Genomic DNA, 27440 nt, shown 5'->3' with positions numbered 1-27440 from the left:
GCACACAGAAATGACTGGACGGTCAGGCTTGTGGTAAAAACCTTTCCCAGTACTGACAAAAAGGTTAGGAAAGTAGAACTAAAAATTGTCAAGCAAGGAGCTGCTAAGGTGTTTCTGAGACCAATCTCAGAGATTGTTGTTGTTCTTTCTGAAGCATCCTAGAGACAAAAGATAATAACACAAAGGACATTATTTGTTTCTTGATATGTTTTATTTCATAGTGGCACAATTTCATTATACCAGGCGGGGAGTGTGCTGCCATCCTGTTAGAATGTAACAGATTATTTTATTACAATGGTTAAAATGTATTTTCATTGTGTTCCATGGTGTTATTCGCCCCCTAGTGGAGCTTTCTGGTACTTAGAAAGACTACGCAAACAGGAAGTAGAGAATTTGTTCTGCACGCATAGAAGCAACTAAGAACAACGCTACGGTGCTGGTCTTTCGGTGTAGTTATTTCTTGTCACGCTTCAGCCTTGGAAAATATTTGTTTGTAAGTTCGATTCAAGCATTTAGCTAATGATGATAATCTTGTTATTGATAGAGTTGCTTACATATCAATGTTAGTTGGCTGAATTTACTCACACAAATTGCAATGCCTTTCATGTATGTCATTAGCTGTATTACTTTGCTCGTTGGTCATGCAAACGAATTGTAAAATATACTTTTATTATTACATTATTAGAGTAATGAAAGAAGTTAGCCAATTACCATATGAGGAACTATTAGCTATATGGTGCTTTGTATTTATGCAACTTCAAATGTATAATGTACAGCTACTGTATGTCGGTGTGAATTGAATACTAAAGTATATTCTTTTCTGTGTTTTGCAGTTTCACAACAAACGTTTTTAAGATATTCATTCAAGAAAAGTCACGCCTTGGGAGTTTTATTTAAGACTTAGTTGTTAGCTATCTGTCTAGTTTTGCATGAGAACGCAACTCAAGGGCAGAATAGTTAGGTTTGGGGGTTAAGGTTACCGTCAGGTAACATGATAGCTAAGTAGTTAAATGGTTAAAGGTTTAGGGGAAGGGTTTGCAAAGTAGTTGCTAATTAGCTCAAATGTAATAGTTGTCTATGTTGAGATTCAATCCCGTAACCTTCGGGTTGCTGGACTTTCATGTTATATGCCCACCCATCCTCCTTTCCTGTCGTCTTAAGTAACCTACTGTCTTTATCTGTGATTGAAATTCACTACAAAATGTACTGCACACAAATACATTTCACAATAATCTGTCACAGGGTTGCTAAACAACGAATCAAGCAACTTCCTCTTTCTCAATGATAAAATCATCCATTTCCTCCCCCACTTGTTTTACGTCTCTCTCGCTCTCCCTCTCTGTCGCTCTTTCTCGATTCCGACTCTCAGGATGGAATCCACAGCATGGAATACCACCACCTACTTCTCTACCGACTCATCCACTCCCAACCCCTCCATCCCTTATTCTGTCGGAATCTCCTTTCTCCTGGTTGCTATGGCCTTGGGTCTCCCCGGAAACCTCCTAGTGGTTTGGACCATACTATTCCGCCTGAGTCGCCGTTCCATCACGTCCCTCTTCATCCTCCAGCTAGCGGCCGCTGACGCACTCGTGCTGCTCTCCGCACCCTTCTTTATTCACCAGCTCTTCAAGTCCAGAGTCTGGGAGTTTGGAGAGATAATGTGTAAGCTCCTGCATTACGTCTGTGGCATCAACATGTACCTCAGCATCCTATTGATCACCTTGATGGGGGTCGACCGACTCCATGGCGTGCTACGCCCTTTCTGGTCCCAGCGAGTCCGGACGAAGTCGAAGCTCTTTCCTATCATGGGTGTGGTGTGGGCGCTGGCTACGGTGCTGCCCACTCCTCAGCTTGTGTACCGCCAGGTCCGAAAGGGGGAGTGTACCACGCATCACCCCGGGCCCGCCCACCAGGTAACTTTACTGACAGAATATTCCTTCATACATCTTATTTTAGTATTGTACACCACATTATTTCATCTGTTTTCCATAAAACATATCGTAGATTTTTTAAATTCTATATGCATATTTATTCTAAATAGATGTGGATATACAGTGCTTTGTGAAAGTATTCGGCCCCCTTGAACTTTTGCGACCTTTTGCCACATTTCAGGCTTCAAACATAAAGATATAAAACTGTATTTTTTTGTGAAGAATCAACAACAAGTGGGACACAATCATGAAGTGGAACGACATTTATTGGATATTTCAAACTTTTTTTAATGCCCCTTTACTTTCAGTGCAGCAAACTCTCTCCAGAAGTTCAGTGAGGATCTCTGAATGATCCAATGTTGACCTAAATGACTAATGATGATAAATACAATCCACCTGTGTGTAATCAAGTCTCCGTATAAATGCACCTGCACTGTGATAGTCTCAGAGGTCCTTTAAAAGCGCAGAGAGCATCATGAAGAACAAGGAACACACCAGGCAGGTCCGAGATACTATTGTGAAGAAGTTTAAAGCCGGATTTGGATACAAAAAGATTTCCCAAGCTTTAAACATCCCAAGGAGCACTGTGCAAGCGATAATATTGAAATGGAAGGAGTATCAGACCACTGCAAATCTACCAAGACCTGGCCATCCCTCTAAACTTTCAGCTCATACAAGGAGAAGACTGATCAGAGATGCAGCCAAGAGGCCCATGATCACTCTGGATGAACTGCAGAGATCTACAGCTGAGGTGGGAGACTCTGTCCATAGGACAACAATCAGTCGTATATTGCACAAATCTGGCCTTTATGGAAGAGTGGCAAGAAGAAAGCCATTTCTTAAAGATATCCATAAAAAGTGTTGTTTAAAGTTTGCCACAAGCCACCTGGGAGACACACCAAACATGTGAAAATTGAACTTTTTGGCAACAATGCAAAATGTTATGTTTGGCGTAAAAGCAACACAGCTCATCACCCTGAACACACATCCCCACTGTCAAACATGGTGGTGGCAGCATCATGGTTTGGGCCTGCTTTTCTTCAGCAGGGACAGGGAAGATGGTTAAAATTGATGGGAAGATGGATGGAGCCAAAAGAGGACCATTCTGGAAGAAAACCTGATGGAGTCTGCAAAAGACCTGAGACTGGGACGGAGATTTGTCTTCCAACAAGACAATGATCCAAAACATAAAGCAAAATCTACAATGGAATGGTTCAAAAATAAACATATCCAGGTGTTAGAATGTCAAAGTCCAGACCTGAATCCAATGGAGAATCAACTGAAAACTGCTGTTCACAAATGCTCTCCATCCAACCTCACTGAGCTCGAGCTGTTTTGCAAGGAGGATTGGGAAAAAATGTCAGTCTCTCGATGTGCAAAACTGATAGAGACATACCCCAAGCGACTTACAGCTGTAATCGCAGCAAAAGGTGGCGCTACAAAGTATTAACTGATAAGGGGGCTGAATAATTTTGCACGCCCAATTTTTCCGTTTTTGATTTGTTAAAAAAGTTTGAAATATCCAATAAATGTCGTTCCACTTCATGATTGTGTCCCACTTGTTGTTGATTCTTCACAAAAAAATACAGTTTTATATCTTTATGTTTGAAGCCTGAAATGTGGCAAAAGGTCGCAAAGTTCAAGGGGGACGAATACTTTCGCAAGGCACTGTAGCTAAAACAATTGATCAATCTGTCAACATAGTTTTTGATGCATTTATTTGTAAAAGACAAGAACTGCAATTTAAGTAGATAAAATATGTAGTTACACTCGTACTAAAATGTAACCCCATGTGGGCTTGGCATCCTGAAGACACTTTAATAATGAAATCAAATCGTTTCTCGTCCTATCCTCTCCACCAGGTGTTCCACTATTCCCTAGAAACAGTTACTGCGTTCCTGGTCCCCTTCAGCATCATGACGTTCTGCTACTTACGCATCGCTCATGCCTTAGCATCCAGCCGTGCCCACTGGCACCACCGCTCCTACAGGAAGACCAACCGCCTCATCACACTGATAGTCGTGACTTTCGCCCTCTTGTGGGCTCCGTACCACCTGGTCAACATCCTGCAAGTGGGCATATATATTAAAGGGTCTGAATACTTATGTAAATAAAGTATGTTTTTTTTAAAAACTTGTAATAAATTAGCAAAAACAATTTTTTTTATCTGTTTTCGCTTTGTCATTATGGGGTATTGTGTGTAGATTGACAAGGAACCTTTTTTATTTAACACATTTTGAGTTCAGGCTGTGAAACTAAACGTGGAATAAGTCAAGGGGTATGGATACTTCGTGAATGCACTATACAGTACGTACATACAGTGCCTTCAAAAAATATCTATACCCCTTGACTTATTCCACGTTTAGTTGTTTTACAGCCTGAATACAAAATGGATTAAAAAAACAATAACCCATCGACGCACAATAAACCATTATGACAAAGTGAAAAAATGCTTTCAGAAAATGTATTGAAAATGAAACACCTACATAAGTATTCACACCGGAGTCAATACTTTGCACAAGCACCTTTGGCAGCAATTCTTTTTTATGCTGAAAACTCCCCTGTCCTTAACGATTACAAGCACATCCATAACATGATGCAAAGAGTGGTACTCAGTAATGTGTCGTATTGGATTTGTCCCAAATGACACTTTTTTTTATTCAGGACAAAAAGCTTTGCCACGTTTTTCACTGTATTACTTTAGTGCCTTGTTGCAAACAGGATGCATGTTTTGGAATATTTTTTACAGGCTCCTTTTCATTTTGTCAATCAGGTTAGAATTGTTGATCCATCCTCAGTTTTATCGTATCATAGCCATTAAACTCTTAACTGTTTTAAAGTCACCATTGGAGGCCTCCCGAGTGGCACAGCGGTCTAAGGCGTCACTACAGACCCGGGTTTGATCTCGGGCTGTATCACAACCGGTTGTGATCGGGAGTCCAATAGGGCGGCGCACAATTGGCCCAGTGTCGTCAGGGTTAGGCTGGAGGGGGCTTTAGTTAGCACATCGCGCTCTAGCAACTCCTTGTGGCGGTGCTGGCGCATGCAGGCCGACCTCAGTCGTCATGTGAACAGTGTTTTCTCTGACACATTGGTGCGGGTATTAAGGAGCACGGTTTGGCGGGTCATGTTTCGGAGGAATCATGACTCGACTTTTGCCTCCTGAGCCCGTTGGGGAGTTGCAGCGATGAGACAAGATCGAAATTGGGGATTAAAAAAATAGCATTAAAACACAAATCTACTGTCTGTAGACATAGTTCAAGTTCATAATAAAACTTATGATTCCTTGTTTCAGGTGGGGGCCGTTCTCTCCGGGTCTTCCACGGATTTGCTGGGGTTCTGTCTGAGAGCTAGGACAGTGGTCATAGCTGTAGCTTACCTCAGCAGTGCTGTCAACCCTCTGCTCTATACCATGGCTGGCTCCTGCTCTGGCTCCTCCCTCACAATCTATGGCTCCTCCTCCAGGTGTTTGGGGGGCGTGGCACAGCTGCTTGAGGGGACGGCCACCAACATGGACATGCCCAGCGTGAGAGCAAAGCATGATGGTAGCGGTAGAGAGAAAGAGAAGGAGGACTGGGGAGGTGGGAAACCAGAGGGAGAGGTTGAAGAAATGACAATGGTTCCAGGGAAAAGAGAGGTGGAGAAGGAGGACGAGGAGGCAGAACAAGAAAAAGAGATGACAATAGTTCCAGGAAAAAAGGAGGAAGAGGAGGGAAACTAATTCCCTGAAGGCAAAGAAATGACTGGACTGATTGTGAAAGTCCTGCATGCTATTGCTTGCCAGTCGGTCATGACTCTTCTGATAGCTGTCTTGTTGTGAATGTCGATCTCACCTCTAAGAGTTTCCTAATCAATCAACGGCAGCCATATCTTCTCTGAGAAAAGTGTTTTTAATTTTCTTGCACTGGCACAAACACAACATGTCTTAATGCTTTTGATCAAATAAATGTGGTAAACAATTATACAAATATTGGTAACACTTTACATTATACAGTGCTCTTTTTACTCTAACAATTTGGTATTGTAGTGTACTTACAGCAGTAAATCACATGTGTGCGCACACACACAAATCAAATCAAATTTGATTTGACACAAATGGAGAGAAGGAGAGAGAGTCAGACAAAGCATACTGTAAAGACAATTGACTCAATTCACTCCACCACCCACTGAGCTTGAATCACCACCTCTAAAAACAGAGATATGGTTCAGTCAGTAAGTCAGTCATGAACCATTAGGAAACATGACTTGCATATCTAGTGGCCAACCATGCGAACTACAGGAAACTACATTCCCTCCAAAACAGCTTCTGAAATAGCATCCAACTCATTCATCTTCCAGTCACTATGGCCCAGTTTCCGACCAGAGTTAAGCGTGTGTAATTGGAACTTTATTCCTTTTTTAAAATGCGTTTTCCTCTCTATGCGTATTCTAACCTTGAACTTAAGCATGGGAATAGTATGCTATTCATCCCCTATTCGTTCGAGGTGGAGACCGAATAAATGAAGCTGAGGCAGAGGAGTGTCTACAGATACGTCGTATTCTGACCTTGACTTAAATTCCCTAATAATTCCACCACCTTTACGTGAGGAAACCATGAATAAGGTCTAGCAAACCTCCCGATTCAAGTAGAAAAAGCATCTACTTAATTTGTTCCAATAGAAATAACACAATTTCTCCATGCACTGTAACAACTTGATCATATCTATTTATAAGAGCTAGGTAAATGAGTAACCGTTTTGAGAAGGGGATTGTAAATACACATAGTAATTGTTTTAGATAACTTTTCCTTATGTGAAACCAGCCATATGGAAGCAAACTGAAAGCCTTATCAACATGACCGTTACTGTATTGCACAGTGAAATAGGATATATAGGTTATTCAGAATTCTAATTGTGTGCTCTCATAATTTGCAAAGATGAAAATTGGAGACCAGAGCTATAGGAAAACCCCATTGAATGAAAACTCCAAGAGAAAATCTGTAGCCCAGCATATGGGGAGGGTTTTCAGCAGTTGAATGCAATTTATTCAAAGTGCGCAAGGTAGCCACTCCTGCAGAGCGCTTTACACGACTAAATAAGTCTGAATGCCAAATACTGAAAAGTGCAAAGGAAAGGCATGCATAGGAAAGGCATAAAATTCCAACACCTTTAGCATGAGGAAACCATGAATAAGGAATAACGTGGGAAAAGTATCTACTTAATTTTTGTCTAATTTATAGCTTGATAAGAGCTATTGGGAAGAGCTAGGTAAATTAGTCATCCCTTTGGATAAGGGAATTTTACATATAAATGACACCTGTTTTAGATATATTTTATCTTATAATTGCTGGAGGCATATGTGAAACCAGTCAAATGGTAGAAAACGGAAGCATATCAACTTTCCCACAGCGAAGTTTATGAAATGCTGTGCCATTAGGCAGAATGTAAGGCCTTACCTTGCTGGGATGGGCACTCTCGAATGTCTTGATTTATAGGCTACACCGACCTTCTCTGTTTCCTAGTTCTATCATGTTAAATATTAGTCACTATCAGCATCAATCGTCAGTAGGCCTAATAACAACACATATTCAACTGCCAATTTACTGTTAGTTCCCTTCAGTTGGTGTAGTCTACATTATCGTTCCATTTATTTACATTAGTTTGTTAACCTTCATTTGGTTCCTCTGTAAACGCCATCACGGGCATGTGGTTGTTGGTGAGGATCATTAGTAACAGTTTATATATATATATATATATATATATATATATATATATATATATATATATATATATATATATATTTTTTTTTGTTGTTAAGACATAGCTAATTCAATCGTTATGGAGAGGAGCACAGACCAAACGTAACAGTTTGAACACAACGTATGGTGCAATACTTGGATGTGTCATCACACAGTTCCATGGTTAGTGCAGGAAATAGATGAGGGTATAGCCTACTATTTCACACTATTCTCCCTATTATAATTCTTTGTTCACTAATCATCCAAAATTACCATGAGTTAAAGATCTGAACGTGGCAATTTTCTGAATGAATCAAACCCATTTTCTTCCTCCAAACCTTTTTTTTAGGATTCACAAATAATTTCCTAACCCTAAATAATCTACAAGATCAGAGTATTTTAAAATCTACCACTTGGTGCTGAAACTGAGATGAGTATGCACATATATACTAAGATGGCTTTCTTTAATTGATCCCTAATATTCTGAACCGATTCTCTCGATATATTGTATTGAGTCTGTAAACAAAACTAAAAGGTACGCCATATTTAAAGGGATGGCTAAATAAATGTACTGAAAACTCTATTGAATGAAAACTCCACGAGAAAATCTGTTGGCCAGTAAGTAAGAGGGTTTTCAGCAGGTGAATGACATTTCTTCAGTGCGCTTAAGGGAACCACTCCTGCGAAGCCCATTACTCACCTTCATAAGGTAAACTACTGAGAAATGTGTAGGAAAGATGTGCAAAAGAAAGGCATCATTTCCTAAGTCGGAATCGGGCCCGGCTTGCCATTCTTAACAGGTTTCACACAGACGGGACTCATGACATTGGAGCTGGTTGTCGACTCTAGGTCTCCCTCCTTTTCCTTCAGTCCGACCTCCTTTGCATCCCTGTCTCTCTCTCGGCTATTCTGGCTGTTCTGTCGGCTCTTCCTTGTCCCAGAGTCCTGCGCCGTGCCCTCGAACAAGCGGGCCATGAAGGCAAAGCCGTCCCGCCTGATGTAGGACTTGCCAACAAAAGTGTAGAGGACAGGGTTGGCACAGCTGCTGATGAAGGCCAGGGCTGAGGTGACCGCACGGCTGGTCTGCCAAATAGGGTCAAGCCTTGGGGGGGAGTGAGAGGAATGGAGGGAGGGAGATACGGGGGGGGGGGGGGGGGGGGGGGGGAATACAGAGGACTGTAAACGGGTTGCCATGAATTTGACAGTAACTTACAGCCAAGCAAAATTATGTTGTTTTTTTTCAAAACAAATTTGATTAGTCACATGCTTCGTAAACAACAGGAGTAGACTAACAGTGAAATGATTGCTTATGGGCACTTTCCAACAATGCAGAGAGAAAGAAAATGGAGAAATAATGACTAACGATAACTTGGCTATATACATGGGGTGCCAACACCAAATCAATCTGAAAAGGTACATGGTAATTGAGGTCAATACTGTATGTACAAATAACTAGGATTAAAGGGACAGATAATCAACAGTAGCAGCAGTGTACGTGATGACTCAAAAAGGTTAGTGCAAAAAGGGTAAATGCAGATAGTTAAATAGTTAACCAAATAGCTACATAGAATAACTATTTAGCAGTCTTATATGGCTTGGGATTGGAAGCTGTTAAGGGTCCTGCTGGTGCATCGGTACCGTTAGCCTTGCATTAGCAGAGAGAACAGTATGTTAGTATTTGGTAGTATTGCCTTTAAATTGTTTAACTTGGGTCAAACGTTTCGGGTAGCCTTCCACAAGCTTCCCACAATAACTTGGGTGAATTTTGGCCCATTCCTCCTGACAGAGTTGGTGTAACTGAATCAGGTTTGTAGGCCTCCTTGCTCGCACACGCCTTTTCAGTTCTGCCCACGAATGTTCTATGGGATTGAGGTCAGGGCTTTGTGATGGCCACTCCAATACCTTGACTTTGTTGTCCTTAAGCCATTTTGCCACAACTTTGGAAGTATGCTTGGGGTCATTGTCCATTTGGAAGACTCATTTGCGACCAAGCTTTGAGATGTTGCTTCAATATATCCACATAATTTTCTTGCCTCATGATGCCATCTATTTTGTGAAGTGCACCAGTCCCACCTGCAGCAAAGCACCCCCACAACATGATGCTGCCACCCCCATGCTTCATGGTTGGGATGGTGTTCTTCAGCTGTCAAGCCTCCCCCTTTTTCCTCCAAACATAATGATGGTCATTATGGCCAAACAGTTCTACTTTTGTTTCATCAGACCAGAGGACATTTCTCCAAAAAGTACGATCTTTGTCCCCATATGCAGTTGCAAACTGTAGTCTGGCTTTTTTATAGCGGTTTTGGAGCAGTGGCTTCTTCCTTGCCGAGTGGCCTTTCAGGTTATGTAGGAATCGTTTTACTGTGGATATAGATACTTTTGTACCGGTTTCCTTCAGCATCTTCACAAGGTCCTTTGCTGTTGTTCTGGGCTTGATTTACACTTTTCGCCCCAAAGTATGTTCATCTCTAGGAGACAGAATGCGTCTCCTTCCTGAGCGGTATGGCGGCTGCGTGGTCCAATGGTGTTTATACTTGGTACTATTGTTTGTGCCGATGAACGTGGTACCTTCAGGCGTTTGGAAATTGCTCCCAAGGATGAGCCAGACTTGTGGAGGTCTACAATTTTTTTATGAGGTCTTGGCGAATTTCTTCTGATTTTCCCATGATATCAAGCAAAGAGGAACTGAGTTTGAAGGTAGGCCATGAAATACATTAACAGGTACGCCTCCAATTGAGACAAATGATGTCAATTAGCCAATCAGAAGCTTCTAAAGCCATGATATAATTTTCTGGAATTTTCCAAGCTGTTTAAAGGCAGCCAACTTACTGTATGTAAACTTCTGTGAAATAATTAGCCTGTAAACAATTGTTGGAAAAATTACTTGTGTCATGCACAAAGTAGATGTCCTAATCGATTTGCCAAAACTATAGTTTGTAACAAGATATTTGTGGAGTGGTTGAAAAACGAGTTTTAATGACTCCAACCTAAGTGTATGTAAACTTCCGACTTCAACTGTCTGTATTTCACAGTATTTTACTGTAAATACAAGGGATTGGTGCAAGCAGGTTGGCTACTAGGTAAAGTGTTTACACATTACAGCATATTAATGAATATCTGGTGTTTTATATATCACTTGCACTTCTAGAGGCCTTAACAAAGGCTTCCAAACTGGCAGTGACTACAGGGTTAAACAGACCAAAAGGACATGGCAAAATGCTCAACCATTTAAGGCACATGTGTCAAACTCATTCCACAGAGGGCCAAATGTCTGCAGGTTGTCACTCCTCCCTGGTACTTGATTGATGAATTAAGGTCACTAATTAGTAAAGAACTCCACTCACCTGGTTGTCTTAATTGAAAGGAAAAACCTACAGACTGTAGACCCGACATGGAATGAGTTTTACACCCCCAATTTAATGTTTAAGACTTTATGCCACTCCAATCTGTCCGCTATACATTTTAAAATGATGGGGAACTATAACGACATAAGAGTTCAACCTTTTAGGGATAGGGGGCAGCATTTTCACTTTGGATTAATTGTGTGCCTCTTACTCTGTCCCAGATGCTAATATATGTATATTTTTATTACTATTGGATAGAAAACACTGAAGTTTCTAAAACTGTTTGAATTATGTCTGTGAGTATAACAGAACTCATAGGGCAGGCAAACTTCCAAACAGGAAGTGGAAATTCTGGGACTGGTTGATTTTCAACCCATCGCCTATTCACATCCAAATAAGATATGGATCTGTTCGCACTTCCTATGCCTTCCACTAGATGTCAACAGTCAGTAGAACATGGAATGAAGCCTCTAGTGTGATGTGAGACCGGATGGGAGGCGAATGAGTCACTGGTCTGGCGGAATGCCAGTTCCTGGTTACGCACAGTATCGCCTTGCGTTCCATTACTCTGTAGACAAAAACGAATGCTCCGGTTGGAACGTTATTGGATATATATGATATTAAAACCTGTTAAGGCTATGGCAGAATACTGCCCCCGTTGGAGGAATGCGTGCCCATAGTAAACTGACAAGAAATCTGTAAAAAATTGCTAATAAATGCATATAATAAATATTATTGAATAGAAAACACTCTAAAGCTTCTAAAACCGTTCAAATTATGTCTCTATGTAAAGCAGAACTCACAGGGCAGCCATTCTTCCAAACTCTTTCTGTCATCAGAAAAGTTGGCCCAACTTTGACGTCATCGCCCCCACCCTTCCCAACCAGCTACAGATCTGGGAATAGTTTCTATCTCTTCAGCGCAATGTCCTCTTTCAATGGGGCACGCAATAATACGTGCGCGCCTCTGCCATTTTCTCTCTTTGTTCCAAGATCCACCAAACGATATAGGCTTCTCCTTTCGAGCTAAGGATTTTTATATATGATTAAAACATGTTTTAGCTCGAATCTGAACTTAGTTTGACCAGTTTAGTCGACATATAATATGTAATTTTGAAGTTTCGATGCGCAACCCATAGATTTTTGAGTGCTTTTCAGCCGAAATTAGTCGCGTTTGATAACCCAAAGACCCACATTTGAAAGGCAAACGCTGGTTTTGGTAAGTATGACTTCTTCCACGACTTCTGATCGAACAACGGCAAAGGTAAGGGAATATTTATGTGGTTATTATGTATTTCTGTGGACTCCGAAATAGCGAAGCCATATTGCTAATCTATGAGCGCCGTCTCATATTATTGACAAGTGAACGAATTCTGTAACGTTAAAAATAAATGTAACACAGCTGTTTTATTAAGAAGAAGTGTATCTTTCTAACTATATGAGAACATGTATATTTAGTCAACGTTTATGATGTGTATTTCTGTTATCTGGCAGAGTTATCATAATTTCTCCGGACATTGTAGTAGCATTTTTTGACCATGACGTTCAATGTAAACCGTGATTTATGGATATAAATTGCATATTATTGAAAAAAACATAAATGTACTGTATAACATGTCCTATTCCTGTCATCTGATGAAGATTTTCAAAAGGTTAGTGAATTATTTTTCTTTTAATCCTGCTTTTGTGATTGCATCTATTGTTCTACAAAATGGCTATGTAAATTAGCCTATCTTTTGGTGGTGGTTTGACATAAATATGTGCTATGTTTTCGGCGTAAAACATTTTAGAAATCTGACTTGCTGGCTAGATGAACAAGGTGTTTATCTTTCATTTGAGCTATTGGACTTGTTAATGTGTGGAGGTTAAATATTTCTAAGAATATTTTTGCGTTCTGTGCGCCACTGTGTCAGTTGAGCAGTGGGGGATGGTACCCCTAGAGGTACGTGTGGGGCCATGTAGTAACATCCTGAAGATTGATTCTTTACTTAGTTTGACCAGTTTATTCGACCTGGAATATAACTTTTTGAAGTTTTCGTCCGAGTTCGCCTGGACCCGCACCAGCTTTTGGACATGTGAACTAAACGTGCTAGCAAAAGTAACTAATTGGACACTAGTAATGGACATTATGGAACAAAACAACGATTTATTGCGGAACTAGGATTCCTTGCACTGCATTCTGATGAAAGATCATCAAAGGTAAGGGAATATGTAATTTCGTATTTCTGTTGACTCTAACATGGCGGAGAAATATATTTACGTCTGAGTGCCATCTCAGATTATTGCATGGTATGCTTTTTTCGTAACGTAATTTTTTTTTTTGACACAGCGGTTGCATTAGGAACCAGTGTATCTTCAATTATATGTAAAACATGTATCTTTCGTCAAAGTTTATGATGAGTATTTCTGTTATCTGACGTAGCTCTCTGTAATTACTCCGGATATTTTGGAGGCATTTCTGAACATGGCGCCAATGTAAACCGAGATTTGTGGATATAAATATGCATATTATCTAACAAAACATAAATGTATTGTGTAACATGATGTCATATGAGTGTCATCTGATGAAGATTATCAAAGGTTAGTGATACATTTTTATCTCTAATTCTGCTTTTGTGACTATCTTTGGCTGGGAAAAATGGCTGTGTGTTTTTCTTTATTTTGGGGGGGATTTGGTGGTGATCTAACATAAATATATGTTGTGTTTTCGCTGTAAAACATTTTAAAAATCGGACACGATGGGTATCTTTCATTTGCTGTATTGGACTTAATGTACAACACAGAACCTGTGTCCTAGACAGGTTAAATTTGTACAGCATTCTCCCTCACGGGTGCAAAAAATATAGCCTCTTATAAAAGGCACGCCTCAAAATATGTTAATGAGCCAGAAACAACAATACCATGCAACCACTAGTGTTCAAGGTTTTTGGGGCTCCAAAGATATGGTACGGAACTGTATTCTGTCGGGTAGTATTACAGTACCATTCGGAGTATATTACTCGCTAATGTTCAGTCTCTGGACAATGAAGTAGCCAAGCTTAAGGCGAGGACCTCCGAACAGAGAGACATCAGGGACTGTAATATACTCTGTTTCACGGAATCATGGCTCTGTCGGGATATACTGTCCCCGTCCATATAGCCAGCTGGGTTCTTAGTTCATCGCTCACACAAGAATAAAGAACTCTCCAGGAAGAAGAAAGGCGGGGGTGTATGTTGTATGATTAACTACTCATGGCGTGATTGAGATAACCTACAGAAACTCAAGTCCTTTTGTTCACCCAACCTAGAATATCTCACAATCAAATGCCAACCGTATTGCCTCACAAGAGAATTCTCTTTGGTTATAGTCACAGCCATGCATGTTCCCCCTCAAGCCGATACCACGACTGCCCTAAAGGAACTACACTGGACTTTATGCAAACTGCAAACCACATATCCTGAGGTCACATTTATTGTAGCTGGGGATTTTAACAAAGCAAATTTGCAGAAAACGCTATCAACACATTGACTGTATTACTCGCTTAGGGAAAACACTAGACCACTGCTACTCACCTTTTCAAGATGCCTACAAGGCTCTCCCTTCAGCAAATCAGATCACGACTCCATTTTGCTCCTCCAGAAACTCAAACACGAAGTACCCGCGCTAAGGTCTATTCAACGCTGGTCTGACCAATCGGAATCCATGCTTCAAGATTGTTTTGATCACGAAGACTGGGATACGTTCCGGGTAGCCTCTGAGAATAACATTGACGTTTACACGGACAATGTGACTGAGTTCATCAGGAAGTGTATAGGAGATGTTGTTCCCATGGTGACTATTAAAACCTACCCAAACCAGAAACTGTGGATAGATGGCAACATTCACGCAAAACTGAAAGCGTGAACCACCGCATTTAACCATGGAAAGGTAACTGGGAATATGGTTGAATACAAACAGTATAGTTATTCCTTCCATAAGGCAATCAAACAGGCAAAACATCAGTACAGAGACCATGTGGAGTCGCAAAGTGGAGTCGCAATTCAATGGCTCAGACATGAGTATGTGGCTGGGTCTACAGCAGGGCTCTCTAACCCGGTTCCTGGAGAGCTACCCTCCTGTAGGTTTCAGTCCAACCCCAGTTGTAACTAACCTAATTCAGTGCATAAACCATAAACTAATTATTAGAATCAGGTGCAATAGATTAGGGTGAAAACTCAGACAAGATAAACAACTTCACCCCCTTTGAGGATAACACAGTGCCACCGACGCAGCCCACTCCCATTTTCATTCTCCCGCTCTCATTCTCCGTGGCCAAAGCGAGTAAGACATTTAAAGCGTGTTAACCCTCGCAAGGCTGCCAGCCAAGACGGCATCTCTAGCCACGTCCTCAGAGCATGCGCAGACCAGCTGGCTGGATTTTTTACGGACATATTCAATCTTTCCTTATCCCAGGCTTCAGGATGCCCACCATTGTTCCTGTACCCAAGAAAGCAAAGGTAACTGAACTAAATGACTATCGCCCCGTAGAACTCCTGTCATCATGAAGTGTTTTTAGACTAGTTAAGGATCATATTACCTCTACCTTACCTGACACCCTAGACCCACTTCAATTTGCTTACTGCCCCAATAGAACCGTAGACAGTGCAATCACCATCACACTGCACACTACCCGATCCCATCTGGACAAGAGGAATACCTTCGTCAGAAAGCTGATCATTGACTAAAGCTCAGCCTTCAACATCATAGTACCCGCCAAGCTCATCATTAAAATCGGGGCCATTGGTCTGAACCCCACCCTGTGCAACTGGGTCCTGGACTTCCTGACAGGCCGCCCCCAAGTGCTGAAGGTAGGAAACAACACCTCCACTTCGGTGACCCTCGACACAGGGGCCCCACAATGGTGCATGCTCAGCCCCCTCCAGTACTCCCTTGTTCATCCATGACTGCGTGACCAAGTAAGCCTCCAACTTAATCATCAAAAGGAAACAGGGAGCACGACCCAATCCACATCGACGGGACCACAGTGGAGAAGGTGGAAGGTTTCAGTTCCTCAGTGTACACATCACAGACAAACTGAAATAGTCCACCCACACAGATAGTGTGGTGAAGAAGGTGCAACAGCACCTCTTCAACCTCAGGAGGCTGAAGAAATTTGTCTTGGCCCCTTAAGACCCTCAGACACTTTTACAGATGCACAATTGAGAGCATCCTGTCTGGCTGTATCACTGCCTGGTACACAACTGCACCTCCCACAACCACAGGGCTCTCCAGAGAGTAGTGTGGTCTGCCTTAAGCATCACCAGGGGCACACTGCCTGCCCTCCAGGACACCTACAGCACCCGGTGTCACAGGAAGGCAAAAATTATCATCAAAGACGTCAACCACCAGAGCCACGGCCTGTTCACCCCGCTATCATCCAGAAGGCGAGGTCAGTACAGGTGCATCAAAGCTGGGACCGAGAGACAAACACAGCTTCTAACTGAAGGGCATCAGACTGTTAAATAGCCATCTCTAGCTGGCTACCACCTGGCTACTCAACCCTGCACCTTAGAGACTGCTGCCGTATATACATAGACATGGAATCACTGGCCACTTTAATAATGGAACACTAGTCACTTTAATAATGTTTACATACTGCTTTACTCATCTCATATGTATTAACTGTATTCGATACAGGTTTTTAGTCAATGCCATTGCTCGTCCTAATATTTATATATTTCTTCATTCCATTATTTTACTTTTAGATTGGTGTATTATTGTGAATTGTTAGATACTACTGCTCTGCTGGAGCTAGGAACACAAGTATTTTGCACACCCACAATAACCTCTGCTAAATATGTGTATGTGACCAATAAAATTTGATTTGATTTGAAAACAGCAATATCCTACAATGCTCCATAATTTACAGTACGCTGCAGTTAAATTATTATTATTTTTTTTTTTACTGTTGATAATACCATTGGAGGGAGGGAGGCAGGGAGGCAGGGAGGCAGGGAGGCAGGGAGGGAGGGAGGGAGGGAGGGAGGGAGGGAGGGAGGGAGGGAGGGAGGGAGGGAGGGAGGGAGGGAGGGAGGGAGGGAGGGAGGGAGGGAGGGAGGGAGGGAGGGAGGGAGGGAGGGAGGGAGGGAGGGAGGGAAAACAGGGCGGTTCTTTCTTTTAATGAAAATTGAGTTTGGGATTTGATGATAATAAAATGAATGAAAGGTTATTATGACACTACAAACACAAAAGGGGATGAGGATGTTATGACACAGTCATTTAGAAAGCCCTATTAGTGAGCCTACCTTGCTTTTAGAGTTGAATCCTTTGGAGAAAGTGCTGCAGCAACCTGTAAGGACATATTTAAATCTATGAGAACATATTTCATAATAACATACAGTCATGTTACAGCAGCACCTATTATTTTAGCCCCAATAGGGAGTGTGAGGCCCTGGCTATAAAACTCACACACAAAACACGCAATACCTGCACAATGTTGATGACATGGTAGGGCAACCAGAAGACACCGAAGGTTACCACGATGGCCAGGATGAGATTCTCACTGCGGATCCTCCTCCTGAACCTGGTCAAATCAAATGTTATTTATACGGCATAGTCTTACAAAAAATGCATTTCAAAGTGCTTCACAAACAAACATAAAATAAAGTGAGAAAGATGAGGAAGTACAATACATTCTAGCCAAATATGAAATGAAGATCGAGAAAATGGTCAATAAGATCAAGATCAATAAATTAAAGATAGTAAAATAATAGTAAAACAGTGAACCTTGTCTGCCTGATCCGCCGCAGGATGCAGATGTAGCTGCCTATAATCACCCCGTAAGGAACTACAAATCCCAGCACTGTTTCCAACGTGTACTGGAGCACCACCTGTATCAGCATAGAGATCACCTTCATCGACAGCTTGATTGTTTATTGTCAGTGACGCTATATACACAAAAGCAATGTAATGTTTATACTCCATACCTAACAATGTTTTTATGGATGATCTGACTACAGATGCTACGGTGATAGAAAGCCATCATAAAAAGTAAGTACTTTCTTCTTCTCTCAACTGACATACAAGTCTTTAATTGTTGATGAAATGCTCTTCTCCTTCTCCCATCACTCACATGCAAGCCCTATGGTCAGTGGCGGATTTAGGCATAGGTGACATGTACAGCCGGCATCCTGCCGGGGGCAGCAAGGGGCACCCACACAAAAAAATTGAATATATATATATATATATGAATCTATCTATATATATATATATATATACACACCGAATGGTGACATTTGTGCGATTGGTTTTCTCTCTCATTTGCACGTCAGGTCAATGATGTGGGACACCCTGTGGGCGCCCCGATTCTAGTTTGTGAGCTAGGCAGGCTAATACCTGGGAAGGTCTCCCACTCAGAAGTACGAGATGGGGAGGGGGCGGGGTAGGTTGACCTCAGGTCTCCCCAATGGAAGCCCGAAGTAGGGGGAGCGGGTGAATGTATCAAATAGCGCAACTCTTACTTTGAACGGTATTAATGTAATTAGTCATTGCAATTAGTTGTGCAATTTAGTTTGTGTGTTTCTTGTTTGAAGTGCAAAGGTGTAATAATCAGGTTCTCTTCTTTATAAGTGTGTTATTCTATTTGTGATATAGGATTTGTGCAATTTTATTTGTGTGTATTTTGTTAGCAATAGGGTAACAATTTGATTATCTTTTCTATTTGTATTTATATACTACAATTTGTTTCTATTTGTCTTTGTTACTTCTTTCCGATCGTTATGAGTGTTCTTTTTGTATATATATATTTATAGGGCGCCATACAAGCTAGAACCACCAGGAATGAAGAGGATTAAGCCAGTCAGTAAATAGTGTCACTCACATGACTCTGCTGCTTGTGCAACGACTCACACACTACCCGGCTCTTCCCATTGGGGTGCACGGTCTTCCGCTCGTCCCTGAACAGCAACGCAGGGATGGACGCGACCAGCACCATGGTCCACAGCACCAGCACCCCACGCAGTACCGCCTTCCGTCCAGCAAGTGCAGCGACGCGCTTAGGCCACACCACGGCCACCAGCCTGTGCAGGCTCATCAGCATGATCAGTTGGATGGAGGCGTACATGTTGGCTAGGCACAAGTAAAAGAGTATCTGATGGAGACAAAAAGAGAGACATATTCTTAGCATTTCAAAAGGATAAGGATTCAATGAAAAAGTAAAGTACTCACTGCATGTTAAGTATCAAATGTGTAATATGTCCGTCTTTTGGCATAAAATGATGTCACTGGTCTAATGACATTGGTCACGTTCCAGGCCGACTACATTGCAGTCAATGCATTGCATCAAGCAATGGTTGCTTGCCACGTCATCGACTGCACAGTCAGGCATCAGATTGGTATATCATATGATGAGGTTAGCGTATATGCTTAATACCTATGCAGGCTTTGTAATATCTAGCACTGACTGCAGTGTAGTCAGCCTGGAATGGAGCCATTATATCAACAATCAACAAGAAAAAGAGCCCCCACCTTGCACATGATATTGCCAAAAACCCAAGTCTTCTTGACCAGGTAGATCACGAAGAAGGGCGTGAGCGCCATGAGTGAGCCGTCGGCCACCGCTAGATTGAGGATGAGGAGGGTGGTGACGGAGCGACGACGGGCACGCGCCAGGATACTCCAGATGATGAAGAGGTTGCCGGGGAGGCCCAGCAGCAAGACCAGACACAGGATGAGAGCCCCTACTGTCGTGGAGGTGGTATTACCCACAATGCTTTGGTTTCCCCCGAAAACAGACGTGTTGGTGGTGTTCAGGATGTGCATGGAGGTGGACAGGAACAGGGAGGGGGATGTCGAGGAGGAGAACGGATAGAGGGATGAGGAGGGGTTTGTGAGGGATGGAGGGATGATTTGGGGGAGGGAGAAGTTGGACAGGAGGCGAAGGGGAATGCTTTGGTTGTGGGCCATTGTGATGACCTGCAAGGGACAAGGTTATTGATTTCAAAACAGTGGCATGTTTTATGAACTTGTATAAGCAGCAATGCTGAATAGCTGAGCCGACTAGGTGAAAAATCGGTCAAATGTGCCCTTAATTAACAAAGGCACTGAACCCTAATTGCTCTGAAGAGTGTCTGCTAAATGACTAAAATGTGATGATAGGTTCAACTACGATTTTAAATGATTTCAAATACTTTATCTGTGCTTGATTGAGCTTGCCTGGTTTAGTAATTCAATAGAATAGTCAAATCCCATGCACTTGGCACTCCAGGCAGGCTAGAACAAACACTCAAAGTACTTGAAAGACTTCAAATAGCATTTGAACCCAGGTCTGATAAGATTCGAAACAAGCTCACATGCTGACCAAACCAGACGCACACTTGCACACTTTATTTGACCTGAAAATGCACAAGGTCCTCTACTCCGACAATTAATCTACAGATAAAACGGTAAACTGAATTCCTTTCTCATCATTTCTCCTCATTCCTCAGGCTTATTCTACTTATTTTGGACTTAATATTCACGGTTGGCAACCAACATTACAGCATTACTACAACCTACTGGAATGTGGACCTAAGTTGATCTTTCAATCACCCAAGTGGATATATGCTCCTAAAAACCAATGAGGAGATGGCATGGGTACATGTTTCTAAAAAACCAGTGAGGTGATGGGAGAGGCCGGGCTTGCAGCGCGTTGAGCGTCACAAATAGAACCGATTTCTATTTTTAGCACCTGGCCACATAGACCGCTCGCTGACGCCAGTAGTGTGGGTGCAATGATTGAATAACATGTATGTGTACTGTACATTTATTTTGCCGCACTCGCACACGCTTATTCACATTGGACAGTGTGCAGTGCTATAATCCATACGAACACTGTGGCGGTTCTAATTGCAAGACAAACATGTATAGTTTAGGCCAGTGGTTCCCAAAGTTTTTCAGTTACTGTACCACCAAATGAATTTAGCTCTGCCCAGAGTACCACTGAAGTACCCCCTGTGGATAGGCCAAGCAACCCCATGGGTCCTAATACCCCTGGTTGGGAACCACTGGCTTAGGCCAATGGAGTGCAGCCAGCAATTGACATGTTTTTTTTTTCTCACTAACTATTAAACATAGCCAACACACCTAATGGACAGCGAGGCTGTTGTGTGTCTACAAAACGAGTTCCCCACACAACGGTTGTATAAATATTTGTATGCAGTCAAATGTATTTGTATCAAAACTATCAGTCTCTGGCACGGAAACAATGATGGAGCAATGATCTTTGTATCGCAACTCATATGTTGAATGCACTGCACATCAGTTGTACAACACCAGGGTTGAACAAAGCCAGGCAGAGGAGAGAAGTGTAAACAGAGCAGCCAATGAGAAATCAGTGAAACACATGACCTGACAAAGAGAACAAATAGAGAAGATCAAACATCATGGGAATAATGTGGAATTGATTTAGAATTAACAGATCGCTTTGAGTGATTCACTTATGGCGAATACATTCCCTTGTTGGGGAGCAACTGGCTGGTGTGAACTGTTAAGGGGTTACTGTGAATTTGACAGTAGTTTACAGACAGCTCGGAGGCAAGTAAAATCCAGTATTTTATATTACAGTACAGTGCATTCGGAAAGTATTCAAACCCCTAAACTTTTCCCACATTTTATTACGCAACAGCCTTTTTTGAATTTATTAAATTCATGTTTTTCCTCATCAAATTGACAAACAATACCCCATAATGACAAAGCAAAAACAGGTTTATATATATATTTTTGCAAATGTATACAAATTGAAAACTTGAAATACCTTAAGAGTGTGCAAAGCTGTCAAGGCAAAGAGTTGCTATTTGAAGAATCTCAAATACAAAATATATTTTGATTCGTTAAACACTTTTTTGGTTACTACATGAGTCCATGTGTGTTATTTCATAGTTTTGATGTCTTCACTATTATTCTAAATGTAGAAAATAGTAAAAATAAAGAAAAACCCTTGCATGAGTAGGTGTTCTAAAACTTTTGACCGGTAGTGTATATATACAGTACCAGTCAAAAGTTTGGACACAACTGCTCATTCAAGGGTTTTTCTTAATTTTTACATTGTAGAATAATAGTGAAGACATCACAACTATGAAATATCATACATGGAATCATGTAGTAACCAAAAAAAGTGCTAAACATCAAAATATATTTTATATTTGAAATTAGCCACCCTTTGCCTTGACAGCTTTGCACACTCTTGGATTTCTCTCAACCAGCTTCACCTAGAATGCTTTTCCAACAATCTTGGTGTTCCCACATATTCTGAGCACTTGTTGGCTGATTTTCCTTCACTCTGTGGTCCAACTCATACCAAACCATCTCAATCGGAATGCATGTATGCATGAAATTCATGGGAGGGGTTTGTATTTCACAGTATTTTACTGTAATTACAAGGGATTGGTGCAAGCAGGTTGGCTGTTAGGTAAAGTGTTTACATATTACAATGTGTCCATATATATTCAGTGTTTTATATCACTTGCACTTCGAGAGGCCTTAACAAAGGCTTCCAAACTGGCAGCGACTACATGGCAAAACAGACCAAAAAGGACATGACAAACATATTTTAAAAAAAATGTTTACCCCTTTTTCATGGTGTCCAATTGGTAGTTACAGTCTTGTCTCATCGCTGCAACTCCCGTACGGACTCGGGAGAGGCAAAGGTCGAGAGCCGTGCGTCCTCCGAAAGACAACGCAACCAAGCGGCACTGCTTCTTGACACAATGCCCACTTAACCCGGAAGCCAGCCGCACCAATGTGTCGGAGGAAACACAGAACACCTGACTGTGTCAGCTTGCACTGCAACCGGACCGCCACAGGAGTCGCTAGTGCGCGATGGGACAAGGATATTCCTGCCGGTCAAACCCTCCCCAAACCCGGACGATGCTGGGCCAATTGTGCGCCGCCCCATGGGTTTCCCAGTCGTGGCCAACTGCGACAGAGCCTGGACTCAAACCCATAATCTTTTGAGGCACAGCGATGCCGTATGTTAGACCACAGCGATGCAGTGCCTTAGACCACTGAGCCACTCGGGAGGCCCAATGCTCAACCATTTAAGGTTTAAAGCCCTATTCGGATGGGATTAGTTTTACCGAAGCACCACATCTGTCATTTTAGTCCCATGGCAGTCATTTTTATATGGGAGGAGACAGCCGTAGGAAGTAGGGGTTCTGAGGGTGCTGCAGCACCCCCTGAAAAACCTGAATTAAAAAATATATATATTTTTTAAATATTGTAAAAAAATAAATGTCTCACAAAAGTAGTGCACTGGGCCTTTAATAGTCCTGTGCTAGTGGTAATATCCATCTGCAGTGCCAGTGTGGGCATAATGGACATTCTGGGGTATTAATTAAATAACCAACATTCCCTAGTAATACTAGTCCAGTGTGAATAGGGCTTAAGTCTTCATGCCACTCAAATCTGTCCCCTATACAAAGTCATGGGGAACTGTAACCACATTGGAGTGGTACAGCATTCTCACTAGTGGGTGCAACAAATATAGCCTCTTACAAGGCATGCCTCGAAATATATTCATGCACCAGAAACAATAATACTATGCACCCACTAGTGGTCAAAAGGTATTTGGTGCTCCAAAGATACAGTACAATACCTTATTCTGTGGGGTGTATTATAGTACCATTCAACATACAGCAATTGTTTGCCAAACCCACATTTTCCCACAATGCATCATTATTGATAGTATGCTGCAGTAAAACTTTTTAGTATTTTACAGTTGATAATACCCTAAATGACCATAAAATGTACAGTTCTCCATTACAGTGTGTGTGTGTACGTGTGCTTGCGTGCATGAGCCTGTGCGTGTCCATGCGTGCGTACACATGCATTACTACTCTACATTACCTTCAAATTCTTGAAGTAATAACTTTTATTTTGATGCCTATGTCTTTTATGCACCTTATTGCATTTCAAAGCATCAGACAAAAATCCCCCGAAAGGTATGTATTCTTACTTCCAAAAGTATGTGTCCTTATTTGTCAGAGGCTTTTGCTGAAACAATGGGAGGAGTTTCTACATGTGTAGGAATGTTGAGGAATTGTGACAGGCTTCTCCACTACACTGATTCCTAACCAGCTAGACCAGACTTGAGTGGTGACGCAAACAATATTTTGTAGCTACAGTGTTTGTTTGAGAAATCATTCTACCTCCCTCCGAGGCCTGTTTCAAATCAGTATGCCTGCTTTCGAAATGGCACCCTATTCCCTATGTAGTGCACAACTTTGGATAAGGTGCTATGGGAATAAGGTACCATGTTGGATGAATCTTATATCTTAGTGTTTGGTCCAGAGAAGACTATAGTCTGAGAATGTAGTTCTAATATAAGATCAGTGTTGTGTTAAAATAACAATACTTTTTTCTTTCCTATCAGCCTCAGGTTTATAAGCTACAACTCTAACATCCTCAATTCTTGAGCTAGCATAAAAACACTGTTTATCCCAGGTACGGTGGCTCCCGTAGGACATCTAAGATGAGTCGAAACGAACACAACAACTCCAAGGGGTTGCATAGAACCGTGGGTAACACTTTAATTTAAGATACACACATTAACCACTAATTTGAAGTGTATAAATAGGTAGATAAGTAGTTTATAAGGCCTTTATGTTTTATTAGCCATATATTAGGCGTTAATTAAGTGTTTTCTAATTCAAACATAAGTCATGGAACACTGGACAATCCTTAACCAAATTATTAACTATAATAACGATGTATTAATAGTTGATAAAAAGCAAGTTAGACAAATCAAAGTTAAATCTAGATTTGGCTTCCTATTTCGCAACAAAGCATCCTTCACTCATGCTGCCAAACATACCCTTGTAAAACTGACCATCCTACCAATCCTCGACTTTGGCGATGTCATTTACAAAATAGCCTCCAATACCCTACTCAACAAATTGGATGCAGTCTATCACAGTGCAATCCGTTTTGTCACCAAAGCCCCATATACTACCCACCATTGCGACCTGTACGCTCTCGTTGGCTGGCCCTCGCTTCATACTCGTCGCCAAACCCACTGGCTCCATGTCATCTACAAGACGCTGCTAGGTAAAGTCCCCCCTTATCTCAGCTCGCTGGTCACCATAGCATCTCCCACCTGTAGCACACGCTCCAGCAGGTATATCTCTCTAGTCACCCCCAAAACCAATTCTTTCTTTGGCCGCCTCTCCTTCCAGTTCTCTGCTGCCAATGACTGGAACAAACTACAAAAATCTCTGAAACTGGAAACAGCTCACAGATTACTGCACCTGTACATAGCCCACCTATAATTTAGCCCAAACAACTACCTCTTTCCCTACTGTATTTAATTTATTTATTTATTTTGCTCCTTTGCACCCCATTATTTTTATTTCTACTTTGCACATTCTTCCATTGCAAATCTACCATTCCAGTGTTTTACTTGCTATATTGTATTTACTTTGCCACCATGGCCTTTTTTTTGCCTTTACCTCCCTTATCTCACCTCATTTGCTCACATCGTATATAGACTTGTTTATACTGTATTATTGACTGTATGTTTGTTTTACTCCATGTGTAACTCTGTGTCGTTGTATGTGTCGAACTGCTTTGCTTTATATTGGCCAGGTCGCAATTGTAAATGAGAACTTGTTCTCAACTTGCCTACCTGGTTAAATGTGAAATAAAAGAAATAAAGAAAGACTCTTAGTAAGCGTTCTCAATGTGGGACTAATAAGGGCATACTACGTCAATATGTGTTCCCTATTCTAAAGTGTGACCATAATTTTATTTGCAGAAGAATTGCTGATTTTTCTTCTTCAAAAATGACCTAATTGAACAGAAAGGGGAACACCCCCAACCATATGCCATACAGCATTCAGGTCCAAATTTGACCTAAACAATTAGCAACAAAGACTTGATTTATACTTCTATATATGAATGTCGGCTGTATGGCATATAACGGTATAATGTGAATTGAGCAAAACCATGTCATGTTTGCCCGAAACGAATTGTTTACATGAATTGTTTACATCAGACTTGAATGGTGACTATATGACAGATATTAATCCACTTATGTCGTCAAACTACACAAATCAGGCAGAGATTTTATGCTTTCGCTCAAGAGTGTGGGGAGGATTGCCCTTCTGGGATTTATAATCTGATATTTTAGAGTCAACATTCATATATGTCATTATAAATGGAAGTTTAGTTGTTCACATCATGGCTGAATGGCATTTATGAGGGAAGGTGTGCCCCTTTCTGTCCAATGAGGTCATTTCTGGGAGAAAAAAATTCTGCAAGTAAAAATATGGTCTTACTTTAGAATAGGGAACACAGAGGTAGTATGCCCATAGACGCATATTGAGAACTCTTACTAAATTTGTCTAACTTTCTTTTTTATCAACTATTAATTTGCTTTTATTATAGCAAACATTTAGGTAATGAAGCAGAATTACCAGAAAAAGTACTGTGAAAGTTCAAGGAGGTTTGCTTGGTGTGTGTGTGTGTGTGTGTGTTAGATTATAAGGTGTGTTCTTTTACTGGGTAATAGTGTAAATATGTTCGACATGTATTGACTTGCTGTGTGCAGCTTATTAATTAAGTTATTACTTTGATAGGACAAGAACATTTGAACTAAGATTTACTTACACCGAGTGTACAAAACATTAGGAATACCTTCCTAATATTGAGTTGCACCCCCTTTTGCCCTCAGAACAGCCTCAATTCATCGGGGCATGGACTCGTTCCACAGGGATGCTGGCCCATGTTGTAAGTCCTTTGTCTTGCCTATTCACCCTCAATGGCAAACATACACAATTCATGTCTCAATTGTCTCAAGGCTTAAAAATTATTCTCTAAGCGATTTCCTCCCCTTCATCTACAATGATTGAAGTGGAATTAACAAGTGACATCAATAAGGTATCATAGCTTTCACCTGGATTCACCTGGTTAGTCTGTCATGCAAAGAGCAGGTTTTCTTACTGTTTTGTACACTCAGTGTAAAAAGGTCAAACGTATCCTAAATGTCAACTCCTATTCAGAACTACTTGATAGGACATATAAGGCCCCGGGACTACCAATGTATTTGCATTCCTATTTCTGATGTGTATAACTATCTCTTTTGTTATCTGAGGCTACGGTAATAGCTCATTAGTGTTAACTTTACTTCACTGACTATTCCCATTGACTGACAGGACCAGAGTCAGGAGTGTGGTGGGGGAAGAAAGAGAGGGAAAACATACTCACCAAATAGTCCTAATCCTGGGGAAGAGAAAGAGATGGACTAGAGGCATGGATTGATGAGACTTCCTTTATTTCATTTCTTACAGTCTTGATGTTTATCTTCTTCCTACTTTTCTCGATACTCCTCTTTCTCTCCACGTGTTCTCACCTCCTTACCCCTTACTTTCTCTCTCTCTCTCTCTCTCTCTCTCGCTCTCAAACTATGTGTTTTCCCTGAGCTGTCATGCTGGCTGTAGCATGCTATAGCAGAGTTAA

At 41.4% G+C, this 27440-nt stretch overlaps 2 protein-coding genes across 4 annotated transcripts; one reads left to right on the top strand and one right to left on the bottom strand.

Annotated features, from left to right (window-relative positions):
- The first annotated feature begins 380 nt into the window (after nt 1-380).
- LOC109896917 (leukotriene B4 receptor 1) lies at nt 381-5913 on the top strand. Of its 3 annotated transcripts, none has more exons than XM_020491371.2 (4): nt 381-493; nt 1370-1913; nt 3794-4003; nt 5227-5913. In XM_020491371.2, the coding sequence occupies exons 2-4, from the start codon at nt 1371-1373 to the stop codon at nt 5650-5652; spliced, it is 1179 nt and encodes a 392-aa protein (XP_020346960.1). In that variant the 5' UTR covers nt 381-493; nt 1370; the 3' UTR covers nt 5653-5913. The 3 variants fall into 3 exon arrangements, with proteins under 3 accessions (XP_020346960.1, XP_031688045.1, XP_020346961.1); XM_031832185.1 differs by having other exon boundaries at nt 408-493; nt 834-1913; nt 5227-5896; XM_020491372.2 differs by lacking the exon at nt 381-493 and having other exon boundaries at nt 515-1913; nt 5227-5896.
- LOC109896914 (leukotriene B4 receptor 1-like) lies at nt 5803-27440 on the bottom strand. Its single transcript, XM_020491368.2, has 7 exons — nt 27189-27440; nt 19476-19922; nt 18829-19098; nt 17736-17839; nt 17436-17532; nt 17255-17298; nt 5803-8749 (listed from the first exon to the last, which is right to left on the bottom strand). Exons 2-7 carry the CDS (start codon nt 19911-19913, stop codon nt 8410-8412), a joined length of 1293 nt encoding a protein of 430 aa, XP_020346957.2. The 5' UTR covers nt 19914-19922; nt 27189-27440; the 3' UTR covers nt 5803-8409.

Source organism: Oncorhynchus kisutch, linkage group LG9 (assembly GCF_002021735.2).
Source record: "Oncorhynchus kisutch isolate 150728-3 linkage group LG9, Okis_V2, whole genome shotgun sequence".
Taxonomy (NCBI): Eukaryota; Metazoa; Chordata; class Actinopteri; order Salmoniformes; family Salmonidae; genus Oncorhynchus; species Oncorhynchus kisutch.
Note: the sequence above shows the minus strand (reverse complement) of the source record. Positions and strands in the feature narration are given on the sequence as shown.

Bases quoted from the DNA above. Each gene is read 5' to 3' on its own strand.
- LOC109896914 (XM_020491368.2), bottom strand. From the start codon at position 19,913: ATGGCCCACAACCAAAGCATTCCCCTTCGCCTCCTGTCCAACTTCTCC. The intron at 19,099-19,475 runs GTGGGGGCTCTT...TGTCTCCATCAG, and splicing joins TTGGCAATATCATGTGCAAG to ATACTCTTTTACTTGTGCCT. The intron at 17,299-17,435 runs GTATTGCGTGTT...ATGTCCTTACAG, and splicing joins ATGTCATCAACATTGTGCAG to GTTGCTGCAGCACTTTCTCC.
- LOC109896917 (XM_020491371.2), top strand. From the start codon at position 1,371: ATGGAATCCACAGCATGGAATACCACCACCTACTTCTCTACCGACTCA. The intron at 1,914-3,793 runs GTAACTTTACTG...CCTCTCCACCAG, and splicing joins ACCCCGGGCCCGCCCACCAG to GTGTTCCACTATTCCCTAGA. The intron at 4,004-5,226 runs GTGGGCATATAT...TCCTTGTTTCAG, and splicing joins ACCTGGTCAACATCCTGCAA to GTGGGGGCCGTTCTCTCCGG.